The sequence below is a fragment of the Armigeres subalbatus genome, chromosome 2, assembly GCF_024139115.2.
Source record: "Armigeres subalbatus isolate Guangzhou_Male chromosome 2, GZ_Asu_2, whole genome shotgun sequence".
Lineage (NCBI taxonomy): Eukaryota > Metazoa > Arthropoda > Insecta > Diptera > Culicidae > Armigeres > Armigeres subalbatus.
The window spans coordinates 154,368,155-154,386,024 of NC_085140.1; the positions used below are offsets into that span (position 1 = coordinate 154,368,155).

The 17,870-nt window shown below is 40.8% G+C and overlaps 2 protein-coding genes and 1 long non-coding RNA gene across 3 annotated transcripts in view; 2 read left to right on the plus strand and 1 right to left on the minus strand.

Annotated features, from left to right (window-relative positions):
* Positions 1-1,005: 1,005 nt before the first annotated feature.
* LOC134215315 (uncharacterized) lies at positions 1,006-8,399 on the minus strand. The gene is made up of 2 exons (XR_009980114.1): positions 8,243-8,399; positions 1,006-1,137 (listed from the first exon to the last, which is right to left on the minus strand). It is a non-coding gene; the product is annotated as an uncharacterized LOC134215315 (long non-coding RNA).
* Positions 8,400-9,900: 1,501 nt separating this feature from the next.
* Positions 9,901-11,381, plus strand: LOC134215316 (TM2 domain-containing protein almondex). The gene is made up of 4 exons (XM_062694530.1): positions 9,901-10,098; positions 10,157-10,185; positions 10,242-10,304; positions 10,762-11,381. The coding sequence occupies exons 1-4, from the start codon at positions 10,005-10,007 to the stop codon at positions 11,317-11,319; spliced, it is 744 nt and encodes a 247-aa protein (XP_062550514.1). The 5' UTR covers positions 9,901-10,004; the 3' UTR covers positions 11,320-11,381.
* Positions 11,382-13,431: 2,050 nt separating this feature from the next.
* Positions 13,432-17,870, plus strand: part of LOC134215320 (uncharacterized) — a 39,726-nt gene continuing 35,287 nt past the window's right edge. Inside the window, exon 1 of the mRNA XM_062694533.1 lies at positions 13,432-13,549. The gene's annotated coding sequence lies outside the window, so the exon portion shown is untranslated. The remainder of the gene's footprint in view (positions 13,550-17,870) is intronic.

Below are 17,870 nucleotides of genomic sequence, written 5' to 3' on the forward strand. Positions count from 1 at the left end.
TAACATTTTTTTCATTAATTAACTTGAATACTGCAATCAAAAGCTTTCATGTTTTTCTGTTGATTGCGCTATTCAAATTAATTCATGAAAAAAATGTTACTTAGGTCCTTTTGAAAAGTTAAGCGAGAATTGCATAATTTTGTTGAATAAACAGTTATTTCATCTATTTACTTTATCTTTATTACTTTATTACTGATTATAAAAATATGTGCAAGCCTAATGGTTAGGAGCGAATTAGTTTCATAATGAATTATAAGTGCAAATCTAATACAGAAATCAATAAGTTTGCACATAAAATTTATGATTATTGAATCGAAACATTTCTATTAGCGCCGCACATATTTAGCAAATGCAAAGTACACTGGTCAAAATATAAGTGCGGGGCACATATATACAATATGCATTTTATTCTGAGTGTGTGATCTGAGAGGTGTAATGACTTCGCTGCTGTTATGTGCTTGAGGAGCTTCAAGTTAGTTGGGGTGTTCCATTTGGCAGGGTTCTTGGGAGCACACTTGCCGCAGTACCGCAGTACTGGGATCAGTATATACGATAGGTCTTATGTTCAACGGCATCTGACAACCGGTACGATGTACATTGACGAATGTACATGTCAAATGGAAAACAGTCGTAACAGCTTAGTCGAAAGTAACATGGTGCTTGGTATACACAGAAAGAAAATTCATTATTGAAATTAAAAAAACCATTGGTAAAAATAAAAAGTTGCGTTGGTTCTTTTTCGTAGAGAGTTGCAAATGTTCAAAATAAAAGTACGTTAACTTTTGCAACAACCATGTTTCGAAAGTTGCATTCCATTCTAAAATTAAAAGTTTGAACTTTTAAAACAAAATTGTAGAACTGTCAAAAAGAAATTATCAAATCGTAAATATAGTGGAATAGATTTATTAAAGAAAGACAGTTTCATCCGCCCAAAAAAGGAGACTCCCACCCACCCCTTACCCATTCAAGTATTCTTTCCCATTTTTACTACATTATAATAATAGAATTTGTTTATTTTATTTCATAGTTTTAATCAACATGTCGGTATGAGTAGCAGCTCCAAAAAATCTGCAAAGTCGCTTGTTGGGTGTGCATTGTTGACATAAGATGTTTTGCCTATCAACGATTTGAGAAAAACTGTAAAAAAAAAGAAATTTTTGCATTCCATTAAATCTTTGCATTAAGCAAAATCACGTCAAGCCAGGGGGGTAGACACTTGAATCATTTAATTAATTATTTTTTAGAGTCATTTTGAATTTTTTTTAAATCTTTTGAAATTTTTCTGAATCATTAGTAATCCCGCCAGTTTAATCCCGCTATAATTTGTTTCAGTGTACTTGATGGTTATGATCTGTCAAAAAGAAATCAAAACTTGCCGCTGAACCTGGTCATCTCCCAAACTCCTCAACGGAACAACGTCGTCCAGCATCGGAATATTTCTGGAATATCTTCAAAGGATTCCGCGTGCAGTTTGCCAGTCCGATAAATAGGAATAATCGAGCCCCAACTTCAGCACAGCAACGGATAGATTCCCTAGATTCCAAAGGCAGGCAGATAACCTGTAGCAGAGAATTCGAAATATGAGTCGCCTGATCCTCGGAGCAAGCTGCTCGGTTTATTTCATACTTCTCTGATGCACCTCCGACTAGTGATTTTTTAACGATGTACAATGCGCAACTAGCTGTGTTATTATGTTTGATATGTGCCAATGATTCGGAAAGGTTTCCCAGGATATTTGCATTTGTATTTTGCATCGTGATGATAATTTTGCTTCGTGAAGATAATGCTACTGATAGTTGCGCTTTTACTTTTCAATGCGGCATCTCCCAGAAATGTTTCCAATGGTAAATTTCCTGAAATTTGACCCTCACCCCCAATGAGCAGTTGTAAAGCGAACTAAACCCATTTGGCGATCTTTCGATTATGAACGATTATTATTGCCGAAATTAATTTGTCCAGCCTAATACTTGCCTAGGGGCCCTCCTTAGCCTTGTGATATTAGATGTTTAAAGCAAGACCATGCTGAGGGTGGCTGGGTTCGATTCCCGATGTCGGTCTAGAACATTTGTGGATTGGAAATTGTCTCGACTTCCCTGGGCATACAAGTATACGAATGCAAAATGGTAACTTGACTCAGTTAACTACTAACTGTAGAAGTGCTTAATGAACACTGAGCTGCGAGGCGGCAATGTTCCAGTGGGGGATGTAATGCCAATCTAGGTAAGGTATAGGTATTAGTTATAATCCGAAGTCTCAAGCATAAAGTTGCTTGATCGAGGAGCATACCTCATCTTGAGACGTCGCTGGTGTCCTCCCAGATTACAATTCCATGCTTGCTCACAGATTTCATCTTAATTCTCGCTAATAAAGATATATGAAAAAACCCAGATTAATCCGCCTAGCGGTAATGATGCCTTTCTCGTCATTTATGAAGTGTATTGAAAATATCACATTAAATAGAAAGGTAAAAAAGCGTTTTAAGGGGAGATCCGGTTATCTATCAATTTTCGTGTGTTAGCGTTCATATATGTAGGGGGAATGACGGCTTTGGCAGGTTTTGTTTTATTATTGGCAGGGGGGTTTTTTATGACTGACTAGGCTTAAATTTGGCCTAAACATTCTTTACATATCAAAGAATGTTGTGGTCAAATTTCATAAAATTTGGTCGACAAAAACCCCCCTGCCAATAATAGAACAAAATCTGCCAAAGCCGTCTTTCCCCCTATATGCATTTAAAAAGCTTCTGAAAAAAAATCGTTTTTAATTTTTTTTTCAAGCGAAAAATCAAGAAAAAAAAATTGTTTTAATAACTCCGGAACCCAATGGCCGATCGGGCCAATTTTCAATAGCAAAAAAAACTAGGCCGCGTCACCCGTCGAATGCAACCTGTTGCAAGCAAATCGGATAATGCTAAGTTCAAAAAAGTGTGTCTCAATTTTTTTGTACACACACACAAACAGACATCACCCCAAATCGTCGAGCTGAGTCGATTGGTATACATATAACAATATGTGTCTTCGAGCCTTCTATAAAAAGTTCGGTTTTGGAGTGGTCCTGTAGCCATTTCGTATACTAGTATACGAGAAAGGCAAAACCCTGATTAATCCACCTAGCGATGTTGATGCCTTTATCGTGCAATAGATGTATCAAAAGCATGATTGTGCATTTTTTAACGGGTAGAAATAGTATTTGGCCATAACTTCTGAGCCCATTGTTCGATCTGACCAATTTTCAATAGCAAAAAATGGGTCCGGATTCCGTAGACATCACCTCAGTTTGTGGAGCTGAATCGATTGGTATATAACACTATGGATCTCCGAACTTTCTATCAAAAGTTTTGTTTTGGAGCCTTAATGTACATATACTTAGTATACAATAAAGGCCAAAAATATTTCATCTTCGCTCCTTCGCAATATATGGCCAGCCCACCTCTACGCTTTTGGTTATCGTTAAAAAAATATGAAACAATTACAATTAAATACAATGAATTATTGGCAGTGGCTGATTTTCTACTCGCCGCAGCTACATCCAGGCGCTATAGTATATGCACAAAATAGCCTGCAAGAGTTAACCGCCAGAAATTTGTATGGCGAAAGACATCTAACGCTGGTTTTCTCAAAATTAGGAACTTTTCATGAAAAACTATTTGGTATCGGTTATGAGGGATGGTGTCCGCTACTACGCCTACCAAATATTTTTTCGACTAAAGTGCTTAATTTTAAGAAATCGAACCTTAGATGCCTTTCGCCATACTGATTTCAGGAAGTTAACTCCTAGTGTGCCGCTGTAAGCACGCTCAAAGCAGTCGATTCATTGTCAACATAGATCAGAAGTCGCTGATGATACTTCTAGCTTCTGTATGATTTCTACACAGAAGGTCACACTGGCGTACAATAACACAGAATCTTCTTCTTCTTCTTCTTATTGGCATTACATCCCCACACTGGGACAGAGCCGCCTCGCAGCTTAGTGTTCATTTAGCACTTCCACAGTTATTAACTGCGAGGTTTCTAAGCCAGGTTACCATTTTTGCATTCGTATATCATGAGGCTAACACGATGATACTTTTATGACCAGGGAAGTCGAGACAATTTCCAATCCGAAAACTGCCTAGACCGGCACCGGGAATCGAACCCAGCCACCCTCAGCATGGTCTTGCTTTGTAGCCGCGCGTCTTACCGCACGGCTTAGGAGGGCCCCACAGAATCTTATTACTTTACTTTATGCTTGAAACCCGTTTGAAAATGATGTCCATAGTTTAAAGGAAGAGGGGTTCAAGATTTTGTGTTTTTTCGGTATATGAAAAAGAGACAGAGGGGCGAGGGGATCTAAAAATCTCACAAAAAGTAGTGGATATCATATTTGAATCACCAATGCTATTACTGTATATACTTTAGCGCCTGAATGCTGGCGGCAGAATGTAGGAAACCAGCCCTTGCATGTGATTTATTGAAAGTTTGTGATCTTCAGGGTCGAACACATCCGACCATATGCGATGAAGTTGAAGTCTACGATGACGTAGTATTGTGTTCGCTCCATAATTCCTTTGGTCTTTATGACGTTGATGGTGAAGTGAGACCCGCTACAGAGGAGATTGTTGAGCTTATCCTGCATATCGTCGTTCAAAAAGTGTATCGCAACCCACCTACTGGCTATGATATAATGATAAAACGCTTCGTTCTTGCTTGTATCTCGTTGGGGAGTATATTTTTTCGGCACAGATGCAGTAAAACAAGTTGAAATGCATTTTAAGAACTGGTGCCCTCAGCGGTATTAGGGCTTATCTCCGAAATTCGAATCAGTTCGTTATCGTAACAGCTTGCAAAAGCTTCTCTCACGGTAGATAGCACTATCGTGAGTATACAAACAGAGGTAATAAAGTAAGAAACGTTTTTACATCAGATGCTCCCATGTGTTCGAAGGATTTCTATTGTTAACACTGTTGTCCTCGAATTCCGTCTAGCGAATGGAGGATCTCCGATAAACAATACAGGTGGCGACTAGCGAGTCAATTTAGATCCTGTTGCTATTCTTGCTGTCAGAACAGATTCTTCTATAACTGCGGCAATCGATTATTAAGAAATAAGTGGCCAAGGGCGCTGCTGTTATGACCGAAGATGTCGAATCTAGCTATCTATGGCATCTAGTTCGAGAGCAGAATTAAAATCATATCCAATTTTGTGGATTAATGATGCTGAAAAGATAAAAAGGAGTAGTGATAATCAATAATATGTATTCATGAAGTTTTTTCTCATGTGCACAGCATTTGTAGGTATATAAATCTTTAAAAAAAAGTCTGCATAAATTTCGTCAGGATTCTATTGGCAGTCGATGGATAATTCCATTGGGAAATCCTGGAGGATTCTTTTTGAAATCACTGGATAATTCCACTCAGAAATGCTAATGATTCCATTATGAAACTCAGGAGGATTCTATTGGGTGACGGAAAAATTCTATAGAGCTTGCTGACGTCTAATCATCTCTCTCTTTCAAGTGCATAGATGGGATGGGAACCTATCTCGTCAATGTGTTTGAATAAAACAGATGATTAGATGTCAGCAAGATCAATTGAGAAACGCCGGATGATTCCATTGAGAAACGCTGGAGGATTTCATTTGGAATTGCTGCATGGTTCCATTGGGAAACACTGGAGGATTCTTTTGACAATCGCTGAATAATACAATTGGGAAACGCTGAATGATTCCATCGAAAAACTCTGAGGATTCCATTGGAGAAACACAGGTGAATTCTATTGCGGAACGCTAGAGGATTCGATTTGGTATTGCTGCAGATTTCGAAACAATCTGTTGGCGTACATCTTCTTCTTCTCTATATATAAAAATGAATTTTTATTTCTTTTGAGGCAATATAACTCACGAACGGATGGACCGATTTGCAAGATTTCCTAACCAATCGATTCGTCTAGGCTCCGCTGAATTTGTATATATAAAAAGCTGGAAAATTGAACGGAAAAAGCTGAAAAATTGTCAAAATGCATTGTTTTCACAAATTTTAAAGAAAATCATTGAGAAAAAAATTAAATCGATCTAGAACGCGACGACCAACCAAACGATTGACAGTTGGACCGACAAAAAACCCGAGCGAGATCGGGCAGGTTCGACTAGTCATAAATAAAAAATTATTACATTGGCAAACGCTGAAGGATTCCATTTGGAATTGTTGCATGATTGATCCCATTGGAAGTCGCTGAAGGATTTCTCTGGCAATCATTGGATAATTCCATTAGGAAACGCTGGATGATTCCTTTGCAAAACTCTGGAGGAATCTGTTGGAGAAACGGAGGATTCTATTAAGGAACGCAGAATAATTATATTGGGGAACGCTGGAGGATTCCATTGAAGATACACTGTAGGATTCTATTGGGGGACACTGGAGGATCCCATTTGGAAATGCTGCATGATTCCATTACGAAACGCTGGAGGATTCCATTGGGAAACGCTGGAGGATTCTTTTAGCAATTGCTGGATGATTCCATTGGAAAACTCAGGGGGAAACGGAACGATTATATTGAGAAACGCCGAATGATTCTATTGGGAAACGCTGAAGGATTCCATTTTGAATGAATTAAATGCAGTGGCTGGTTTGCTACCCGCCACTACCAGCAACAGGCGCTATCGTATATGCGCAAACAGCAGCGTGGAGTTAACCGCCAGAAATGTGTATGGCGAAAGGCATCTAAGGCGGGTTTTCTCGAAACTAGGAACTTTTCATGAAAAACTATTTGGTACCAGTTATGTGGGAAGGTATCCGCTACTACCCCTACCAAATAGTTTTACGATGAAGGTGCCTAATTTCGAGAAATCGAGCCATGCCTTTCGCCATACTGATTTCAGAAAGTTAACTCCTTGTGTGCCCCTGTAACTACCATCAAAGCAGGCAATTCATTGCTGCATGATTTCATTGAGAAACTCTGGAGGGTTCCGAAACACTGAAAGATTATATTGGGGAAAGCTGAAGGATTCCATTGACAATCGCTGGAAAATTACATTGGGAATTCCTGGTCTCCTGGATACTGGACGACTTTATCAGCTTTACCTGAAAGATTACATTGGGATTTGTTGGAATCAATTGGGAAACGATGGGGGATTTCACATTTCCATTTCAACATTTCACATTTCCATAGCTATGGGTTTATATAGGAAATTTCTGGATTTCATTGGGACACACCAGAGGATCACTTAAAGATTTTTTGAGGATCTTATTTGAATTCTATTGTAATTCGCTGAAGAATTCCCGTTGGGAAAGAGTATATTATATACGGAATCCCTTAGGGGCTTCCTTCGCCTATTGCTAGACAAAGATACTAAACTACAAAGACAGAGCATGCCGAAGGCTGCTAGGTCCGAAAGTATCATCGAGTTAGACTCATAAAGACACATACACATTCATGTTTCGTGATGGGACGCAAGACACTGTAGCAGACCCCGTGTTAATCTGGTTCGACCGGTGTTTCGTCACTCTGACCAGGTTATCCAACGGATAGCTGTTGACCATGCCATTTGATCACTATTGACCGCTACTTGCTGACTAGCAAGGCAAGGAAATCCATACGTGGCATTCTTTGCTTAGGGCGGTATCCACTTTCAGGATGGTCATTAACCGCGAAAGATCGTTGAAATCGATTCTAGAAAAAAAAGAGATCGATATGAAACATTGATTAAAATTTAATCTTTTTCCACCAACACTTACCATGAGCACTTTCGGTTTTGCCAGCCGCGCTGATAAGCTCCCTCATGCAAGAGCTCTAGATGTCTATAGGCACCATACGAATCACCGGATCTGCAAAAATATCACCGAATCTGCCAGAACACCGACGGATTTGAGAACGCCTTCAGAAGAATCGAGACTTCCGGGGCTGCGCCGAGAGCAGCAGCTTGGTTTTGTTTGTTTTGTTTTTTACAAAATCTCGCCGCACTGAAAAAAAAACATCAAGGCGAGACATAAATTGATAAAAAAGTTTCATCCCGCCGAATCATTCTGAATCTTTTTGATTTTTTTTTTTAATCTTCTCAGTGATTCGAGAAATGATTAAAGTGTCTTCCCCCCTGCGTCAAGCCCACTGCGCAATACAACGAAACTTCCGACGGAAACGGCGAGATTGGACAAATAAATTTTCAATCAAATCCTACTGCTTCCATAGCCGTTTCGTTCCATTACGTTTGTGGGTTAGGTGTTTTTGCCTGACATTTCCATGCTGTTACACAATAATATTATGACCTACCTTTCCAATTCCGTGGGTTATTCACTGCTCCTAACACCGCTTTTCCCTCGGCTTTTCCGAAACTCACGATTGAGGACATAAAATTTAAAGTTTACCGCGACTCGCGACGAATAGAGGCGAAAACCTGGGACCTGAAAACGACGATGCACACGGAGAGATACCTACTACGGGAGTTTTGCTAAAAATTAGTGGACAAAAAATAATTTTATTCACAATGGGAAAAAAGTCTATATTAAACACATGTTATTGTCCTAAATGTTATACGGAAGTAATTACTTCCGTAATTATTGTAGATCCAGTTGAAAACCGAACTGAGCTATCGCGACAATCGCATTTTCTCCAATTTCTGGATGTCGCAACTGCATCGCGAATAGTGCGCATCTATGCCATAGCCGTGCGCTATCATGGGCACACTCGCGAAAACCGAACTGAGCTCTCGCATCTTGCATCTGACCTCTATTGACAACCGTTTGACGTCTAAAATGCGTTGCAGTTATCGAACGGCATTCGTTAACTGAAAAGTAAACATTTTGCAGTTATCAAACGGCTACTGTAGTTTATAATTGAGCTGGCAAATAAATGGATTTGAATGGTATTTGTAGAGCTAATATTTATTTATTGATAACGAAATTGATGTAGAACAGTAAGTTATATACCTATGACCTAGCCTATGACTTAATTCATTTTGAACTCAATTGATTTCATTTATTACTTTTTTGCCACACGATGTACCATAGTGCCATTTCGAAAATATATTGTTCTTCTTCTTCTCTGTTTTTTCAGAACTTTTTGTTGACAGTTGAACAGTTTTTTGATAGTTTAACAGTTTTTGAAATTGAAAAGATGAACTTTTGAAATTACACTCAGGAAAGTAAAAAAACACTTTTGAATGAAATGCATAACTTTCTTTTATTGTTATTTCACTTTTAATTTTAAGAAAATTTGCAACTTTTTCGATTAAAAGTACATAATTTTCAAAGGTACAATTTTATTTTTTTCTGTGTAAGGTCGCATCGTTTAGGTCGAATGTATAGTAAATTTTTTCAAAACGACGCAAAATAATTTTATGATCGAAATATTAGTTTCTTGTGAAAAAATCATGATGAACTTATAATAGTTCCATAAAACGATTTTATTTAAAATTTTACGTGACAAATTTTGACAGATTTGATTTATTTTAGTTAAATAACATTTAATTTTCCCTTTAGAAACATTGTCAATCGTTTTCTCCGAATGTTCTAAGTTGCACATTCGACCTATTCAAAAAGCAGTCTAGAATTGGTATTTTTAGCGAACTCTTCCTTTACTTCATACATGGTACATAATAATACTGTCAAATTTGAATTAAACAAACCCACCCACCCCCTAGACAAACCGTAACATTTTGTAACGCAATATTGGGTACCCACCCACTCCTTAATGCGTTATGTAATTTAAGAATGAGCCCCTTATGGGCCAAACACAATTGATACGTTTGCGTGCGTTTTGACAGTTTTCCCATGAGAAAACTGTCAAAACGCACGCAAACGTATCAATTGTGTTTGGCCCATTACTTCTTCAAATGAGACAGACCCTGAGTAGATTAAAATGAGCGTGAGTGCATGATAGGGCTATCCCCCAAAACTTGAGAATCTGCAGAAAAAGCAAATTGTAAAAAACAATAATATTATTGTTTTGTTAATTTTTATTGCCAAAAAACTCCAAGAACTTTGGTTTGGTTTTGAAACTATTAAAATCCTACCTACATTTTAATTCAATCACAATGATAACCCGACGGTGTGTTCGTATAAATACCAGATCCGTAGTTTATTTAATAATGTCAGTAATTCTCACCCACATTAGGATTACTCAAACTTGTAAGTATGAATCATTTTTCTGCAGATAATACCAACTTTATGTGGTTAATAATTTCAGCTGTTAACTCCAATAACCCGGAAGTGATTGTAAGTTTGAACATTTTTTCTATGTAGTACGAATAATTTATAATTCATCTTTGTAGTTAACAAAACTGGAGAAAACCAGTACTGATAATGACCGCAACGCTCTCACCATCAATTCCGGAGTAAGTCAATATTGTTCCACTTGCGGTAGTATTAAAGAATTATAATTAAAACTACAAGAACTACAAGGTATAATACATAAATTGGTGCATAAGATCGGGAATATAATCATTCGTTCAATAGATTCAGCGTTTATTCTACCGCTTTGTATGCCAGTCCTCCAAATTGCTGTAATCGTATTTTTATTAATCTTATTACCAATTTATATTTTATCGGCCCAACGTAATTCTTTCATTGAAGACTACATTAGGAATTGAAATCAAAACAACATTACCCTGGTTTAATTTGTTTTACATATATTGGTTACTTAAACTGTTAAAACCTGATTTGTCTAAATCCTTGAATAGCCTACTTTATTTTTATTTTTATTTCATGTCAAATACCTCGTAAATGTTCGTAATCTAAATAGGCATTTATTCATCATCTATGTAATAAGTTCTAAAATGTTTTTTTTTTCAGAATAAATTCCCTTCGGATACGAGTCACTGTCCGAACGATACATTGTGCAGCGATCTGCCGAATTCATGCCTCCACTGTAACTATAACGCGCAGTGTATCTACGGTTCGGAAATCAACGTAACGTGCAGTCCGAAAACCACCGTCAGCTGCTTGCCGGATGGTTCCGGTGGGACAGAATCGAAGCGCAAAACTATATGTCGGTACTGCTACCAAACGGAACGGTGGGAGCAGGTTTGCGAACAGAAAGGTGGATGCAATTCGATCGATTCGCAATTCAAAACAAACTGTACGGTAAATGCGGAAATTCTTTGCATGGGACACAGGACTTTTATGAGGAAAGTTCCGTGCAACTGGACGCAGGGCTATCGCTGGTCCACGACGCTGATCTTGAGCATAACGCTGGGAGGATTCGGCGTCGATCGTTTCTTCCTGGGACACTGGCAGGAAGGAATCGGCAAGCTGTTCAGTTTTGGAGGTTTGGGAGTGTGGACGTTGATCGATGTGCTTTTGATCTCATTGCATTATTTGGGGCCAGCCGATGGATCGTTATATATTTAAGGAAAAAACTGAAATTCTCGATAGAATAATTCATGTGATAAATAGAGTAGATTGTTTAATAATAGTGTTCTTACTAAATGTAATATGTGAAAATGCGTATTATGAAAATATCGAGCAAGAAAAGCATTGAAGAATTCATTAAATATTGAAGATATGTTTTGAAATATAAAAAATAGTCGCAATCAATACTTCTATGACTATGGGTGTACCTATTAGAGTGGGGCGTCATGGGTATTTTTTCAAATCAATGGTTTTTCGACACCTTTCTGGGTCCCAAACAACTGTGCAGAGTTTCGGCCTAATTGGTTGCTTCCTCACTTTTCGCATAGCGTTTGAAATTTATATGGAGATTAGTATGGGAAAACGTATTGATCGGTCAGGCGGTAGGACTGTTTGGATCGACATATCCACGCGGCAAAAAGAATAATTTTACACAGTTTTCATATTTATTTGACTAGACGTGATACAGTACAAACATGACTATTAACCTACATTGTGTATACTGATAGATAACTTTTAGCTATACAATAATGTGTGGTGGTAATAATGGCAATGATAGAGCTCAGCACCGATAATAAAACTACAGTAGCTTGACCGAACACGTATATTTGTGCATTTTTACTTCTAGAGGTTTCAGTTCATCGTAAAATAAGTGGCACATTACATTACAGTATAACCCAAATGATGTCGAAAAACTTTGCTGAAGAAGGTACCTTGCTGGAACGTCCACGAAAAAAGTTATAACGTTTCGAAGATTGGTTGTTCAAACGATAGGCAGAAAATCGTTAATTCTGCCAGCATTGCCGAACTACGTGGACCAGTTTAACTGAGTGTTATTTCAAAATTATTGATCTTATAGGGCTTTAAAGCTAATACGAGTTATTCGGAATCATTTCACAAAGCAAAAATTCCGACAAGAAGGAAGATGGGTTTTGCTCTCTAACAACCATAGGTTGTCCGGTAGTGCTGGCAGAAACATTGATTTCTTGCATATGGTTTGAACAAACAATTTTCGATGCGTAATAAAAAATTGTGTAGACCTACCAGCTATGTACCTTCTTCGGCAAGAGTTTCGGCATCTATTGAGCACGTATTGAGTCACGTGATTGACAATAAACTAAAGCAGCTAAGTGCCAAAATGTTAAAAATTGCGTTTTCCCATACTAATCTCCATATAAATTTAAAACGTGATGCGGAAAGCGAGGACCCAACCAATCAAGCCCATATTCTGCACAGTTGAATGGGGTCCCAAAGCGATTCAGAAAAACCTTGATCTCACTTGATGGGATGAAGTTTGCGTTTTTCCATACAACCCTAGTGTCTATGACTTGTACTGCAATGATTGCCTGATAACGAATATTTTTTCTTTTTATACAAATCTTTTGGAAATCCCAATTTCGGCGAACTTACGTCATAACTACAACACACAAGTGCAGCGATCGATCCATTTTTTTGTGGGCGAATCATGCTAATGAATTCTATAAATGTTTGTAAATAAATGGGATGAAGCATGTAAATTGCAAGACAAATATTATACTTTTTACTAGTCATTCGCATGATAACGATCGTTTTGGAATTTGTAGAAGTAAACGTAAGCCATGCTGGCGAGGTGATTCATTGATTTGTGATTTGCTTATAATTTTCCAAAATATGGACGAATGATAGAGTTGACAGTGGTAGTTTTTTTTAACGACTGTGGACTGAGTGGACTTGGAAAAAATCAAATCTTAAAATATTCTTGAATCTCGAAAATTGTTAAATTTCAGGGTTAGGGATTTCTTTGACACGAACAAGTTTTTAAAAACTAAACTTTAAAATACTTTATTACCGTGCACTTCACTTATCGACTACTTACTATGAAATCTATACCAAGAAAGAGAGCGAGCCAAGCTGCTGGTTCGCTTTTATCAACTAATTATGCATACTGTGTGGCATTGGACAGGCCTATTATCATAAACAGACCTAGCAAGCATGTGTCAAATGACAGATCCTGTTTGTCATCGTGAGTATACAGTACACATTCGCAGTCAGTCGATCCCATCTTTCTCGCGAGTGCAGGTAGTGCAAACATGATGGGTGATTAATATGTTGAATTGCACATTTGGCGATCCTGCCAGGAGTGTATAAACATATTTCGCATGAAATCACCCATCATGTTTATAGAAGTGAGTGAAAGAAAACAATTTCGGACGTAGCCGAAAAAGTTAAAGCAGCGGAGATTTTTGCACCGGTAAGAAGAGTGACGATAAATGTATCTTTGTGAAAGAGAGGGATTCTACTTTTAAGGTGTTGTCCGAGAACCCAACACCGTTTTGCCTTTCTCGTACAACTAAGTTGTACCGAAAGGCTATCATTTCACTCCAAATTCGAACTTTTGATAGAAGTCCCGGAGACCCATAGTGTTATATACCATTCGACTCAGCTCGCTGAGCTGAACAAATGTCTGTCTGTCCGTGTGTGCGTGTTTTTTTTTTCTTTCTAACCAATGGAGGGGGAATCTGCTCTACAGACATCCTGGGTTGACCAGGAAGTGCGGGGTTAGGGATCACCGAGGGAGGCAGGACTGCATCCCCGACCCGCTAAACCGTTTCCATTGCCGCCAAGCCCATCGTCCCTTCGGTACAACCGGAAAGTAATGCTTCAAAGGGGGGCCAGTGCATGACGCACCCTCGAGGTTAGCTGCGTGTCCTTGAAGCATCGAACATCGTGACTCGCTTTTTTAGAAGAACACCATGGTATCGTGCCAGCGCATTGCCGGCTTTCCAGGTGGCCTTACCACGCCCTATGTCCTCGGAAGCTGGGCAGGGTCGACTTCGCGCCTGCTTCCCTCTGCACGACTGGTATCAAGAATGATGATGCCGCGTGCACCCCAAATTGACCTTTCTGCGATAGGGCCTATTCGCCCAGCACACAGAGGGACTTGCCGACGCGAGGCCTACGCCTGCCCCAGCCTTGACGAGGACCCCTTTCCGTCCTCGGGCTCGGAACCCGCCTGGTTGACCGACGCCGCGAAAGCGACGATACCATGTTGTTCTTCGCGCGGCCACTTGTTCGATAAAAGGATCGAGTTCGACCACAGAGCATGACCACCGGTATGACCCATGAAGCCGACTCCGATCCCTTGGACCACCTCTTATTTGCGCCTGAACTAGCCATCCTTGAGTCCACGCGCCACCTTCTGTGTAGCTCCGAGACGATTTGGGCGATAGCCGATAAAACGGCGTTCCAACCAACTTCGTCTTTACACATCCTCCGAACTAGGTTGTCCGGGGTAGTGTCCAGACCACATGTGGCAAGCATGTGGTCACGCATTGCGCGAAAACGTGAGCACACGAACAACACGTGTTCCGCCGTTTCCTCTAAACCTGCGCACACCAAACACTCGGGCGAAGCCGAGCAAGCCAGCTGCTTTACCTGCACTTTGATTTTGCAGCACGCTTAAACGCCGGGCACATCGAACCCCCCCGGGGTGCTTGCTGTTCACAGCTTTGCTGGAACAAATCAAACAATTGGGAGGGTTCGTGCAGCATTGTGCCTTATGTCCCTCCAATCCGCAGTGTCGGCAGAGATTGCTTCTGTCAGGGCCTTTGCAGTCCCATTGCTTGTGCACCGGTTCCAGGCACTTGAAGCAAACTTCGGGTTGCTCGTATATGCGCACAGGGCATACTGACCATCCCACCTTGACGCTCCCTAACTTGACTACCTTGGAGGCGTCCGCTGCAGATAGCCGAACCAATGCTACCTGCGTCCCTGCCGGACCTTTCCGTAGCCGAACGGCTGCGGTGGGCGTCTCCACTTCACACTGTCGCCGCAGTGCCGTGACGAGCTCTTCGACTTCAGTGATCTCGTCCAGGTCTTTAACCCTTAGATTCACCTCCGTCGTGAGTGCCCTCACCTTGACCGTCTCGCCTAGGACCTCCTCCGCCAACTTCTTGTAGGCGGCGCCCTTTTGCGAGACGCCCCGCTTCAGCTCGAGTATCATCTTGCCCATCCGGGTACGTCTTATTCGACGTACGTCGGCGCCGAGTTCACCGAGCTTGACGTCACTCCTCATCGCCTTCAAGACATCCGAGTACTTAGCCTCGTCCGTTTTGATGACTAGGGCATCGCCCCTGGAGCGAATGGCGCCTACCCTAGAATTCTTGCTACCCTCATTCGCCTGGGCCTTCTTTTCGGCCCTTGGCGTCTTCGGTTTCCTCTTGTTCTTGACCAGGGTCCAGGAGGCGTCATTCCCCTCTATTTCCCTGGTCTGGTGCGGCTGAGAACTTTCAGCCTGCCGTAACCCCTTACCACCGTCTTGCCTGAGTGGACGGACCTTTCCAGGTCCTTCCTCCCCGGTTTTGGAGGTACCTGACCGGGGTTCAGCTTCCCAGCCCCACTACCCTTGTTCGGGGTAGTAACCCTCCGCGTTTTGGAGCGGCCCCCAGGGAGCTCATCCCCTGGAGACTGTCTCCCCGTTTTTGTGTCTGCTCCGTTGGAGCAGTCACCCCCGACGTACCCGCAAATACTTGAGCCTCAGTCTGGGTAGACTTTGGCATCACCGTCTTAGCTGGCACGCCTTCGGTCGATTCGACCTTGCCCGAGTCCGCGAATCCTTGGGCCTCAGTCTGAGTAGACCTCGACTCCACTGATTTCACGGGTTTACACTTGGCCGTCCCGACCGCCCTCACCAGCTTGGCGTCCAGCAATCGACTTTCGAAGTTTCTGCAAGCTCCTCTTGAGGTCCTTGCTGATATTTTGCTTCGATGACGCAAAGTCGATGATGGCGTCCAGCTGTTCCGTCGCCACCTCGATGGCCGAAAGCCCATCGCGTTTGCGGTTCATCGCCTCCACAAGCCATGGGCCGTCAATAACCCCTACCGGCGTTTTTATAGCCGAGAGGAAGGTTGAGTGACCCACGCTGGCGCTGCGCACTGAGCTGCCGACTATTGCCTCTGGCCTCCTAGGCGGAGACCTGAACAACCCACCTCTTGCGAAGGGGTTGTCGCCTACACTACTACCACTAATTGAAGAATTGACTTGGTTTTCCATTTTGGTCCCACGAGTTGCTCGGGAAAAGAGGTCCACCACGCCAGAGCCCAGCATAACGCGGTAAGGGACAATTACTGTGGAGGGTGCCCAGGTACCCCACAGGCTCCGTTAAAGGCCTAGCTTATTATTTCACCCCCTGGCCATGCATCCCCTCGGCACGGGTCGCTTGACGCCTTGGGATTAGGGGTTAGGGACGATGGCCCCAGTCTAATTCGCAGTGGCCATGGGGAGGGTCGTCAAGCCCTTGGACAAAGTCCCTGCTGCCCCCGTGTGCGTGTGTGTGTGTATTAGGGTGGGACAAAATTTTATTTTCACTTCCTGCATGGTTTTCGCACGCCTCTTGGGTCCTATAATGCTTGTGCGAAATTTCAGATCAATCGGTAAAACTATATTTTAGCGCCGGGGATTTTGATTTTCCATAGGATTTACTATGGGAAAATTTATCTTTACAAAGAAAAAATCCCCAAGGTGTCCCATTATACTCTAACGATAAATCGATCCAACTACATCATATGAAATTTTACCAGCAAACTTTCATTGGAAGACCGCAAAGTGATCCGACGCTCGTGAAAAATGTTATTTACATAAAACTAATTGCTATATGAACGCAAGGCTCATTGTACTTTATGTTCCAGCATCACTGCCGTCTGTTGCTTGCTGTTGTTTGTACGAGGCACCACTTTGCGTGGAGGATTCGCTAAGCATGAATGAAAAGCGGGTTACTAGGGATACGTTTATTGGCCTTGCTGTTTGAGTCTTCGGCCTTCTAGCTAGAAGAAATTCAACCAAATTTCAATGAAGGTGTGATTAACAAAAAGATGCATGTAACGAACACTTTCCACACATCATACAACGAAGTGATAATAGATGCGATGTATTAGTTGGGGCCTCTGAATCGCGACGTCAATAGTTCGAAGCTGGTCTGAACAGGACAGGGATTTTTGGTACTGGTAATCTTTTGATATTCATATTTATATTCCTAAATTCTAATTTTCGAGATTTCCAGTATTTCTAGAAGATTTAGATAAGATACACAGATAAAAATATGTTGGGATTTTAAATGTATTTTTATGCACATATTTAGAGCATGCAAATAGACGCAATATCTAATCGATCTTATTTTTCCTTTAAATCAAATTAAATTCAAACTGTGCCTGCTTGTAAAACTCAGTCAAATTTAATTGAATATCATGTTAATTCGTTTGATGGAATTAGCAGCAATTTTACAATTCGTTGAATTTTCAAAACTATTTGCTGTGTACTTGTGATACTGATTTCCGAAGAGAACAATTTAATGAACTTGCTCTGCTGCGTTGATACTTGATTGACATGCCGATTATTCAAATCAAAGACTACCGTGTTAGAGACACTTTTTGTAAAGTTGTGTATTTTCTAAATTGTGAAATAGTTTAGGAGATTCCTAGATTTGTTTTGCCTCGAGTTGGAAATATCTTTAACAATGATTATAGAATAAATCTAGATTTTATGTAAAGTTTACATCACATCCCATTTTAAAGCAA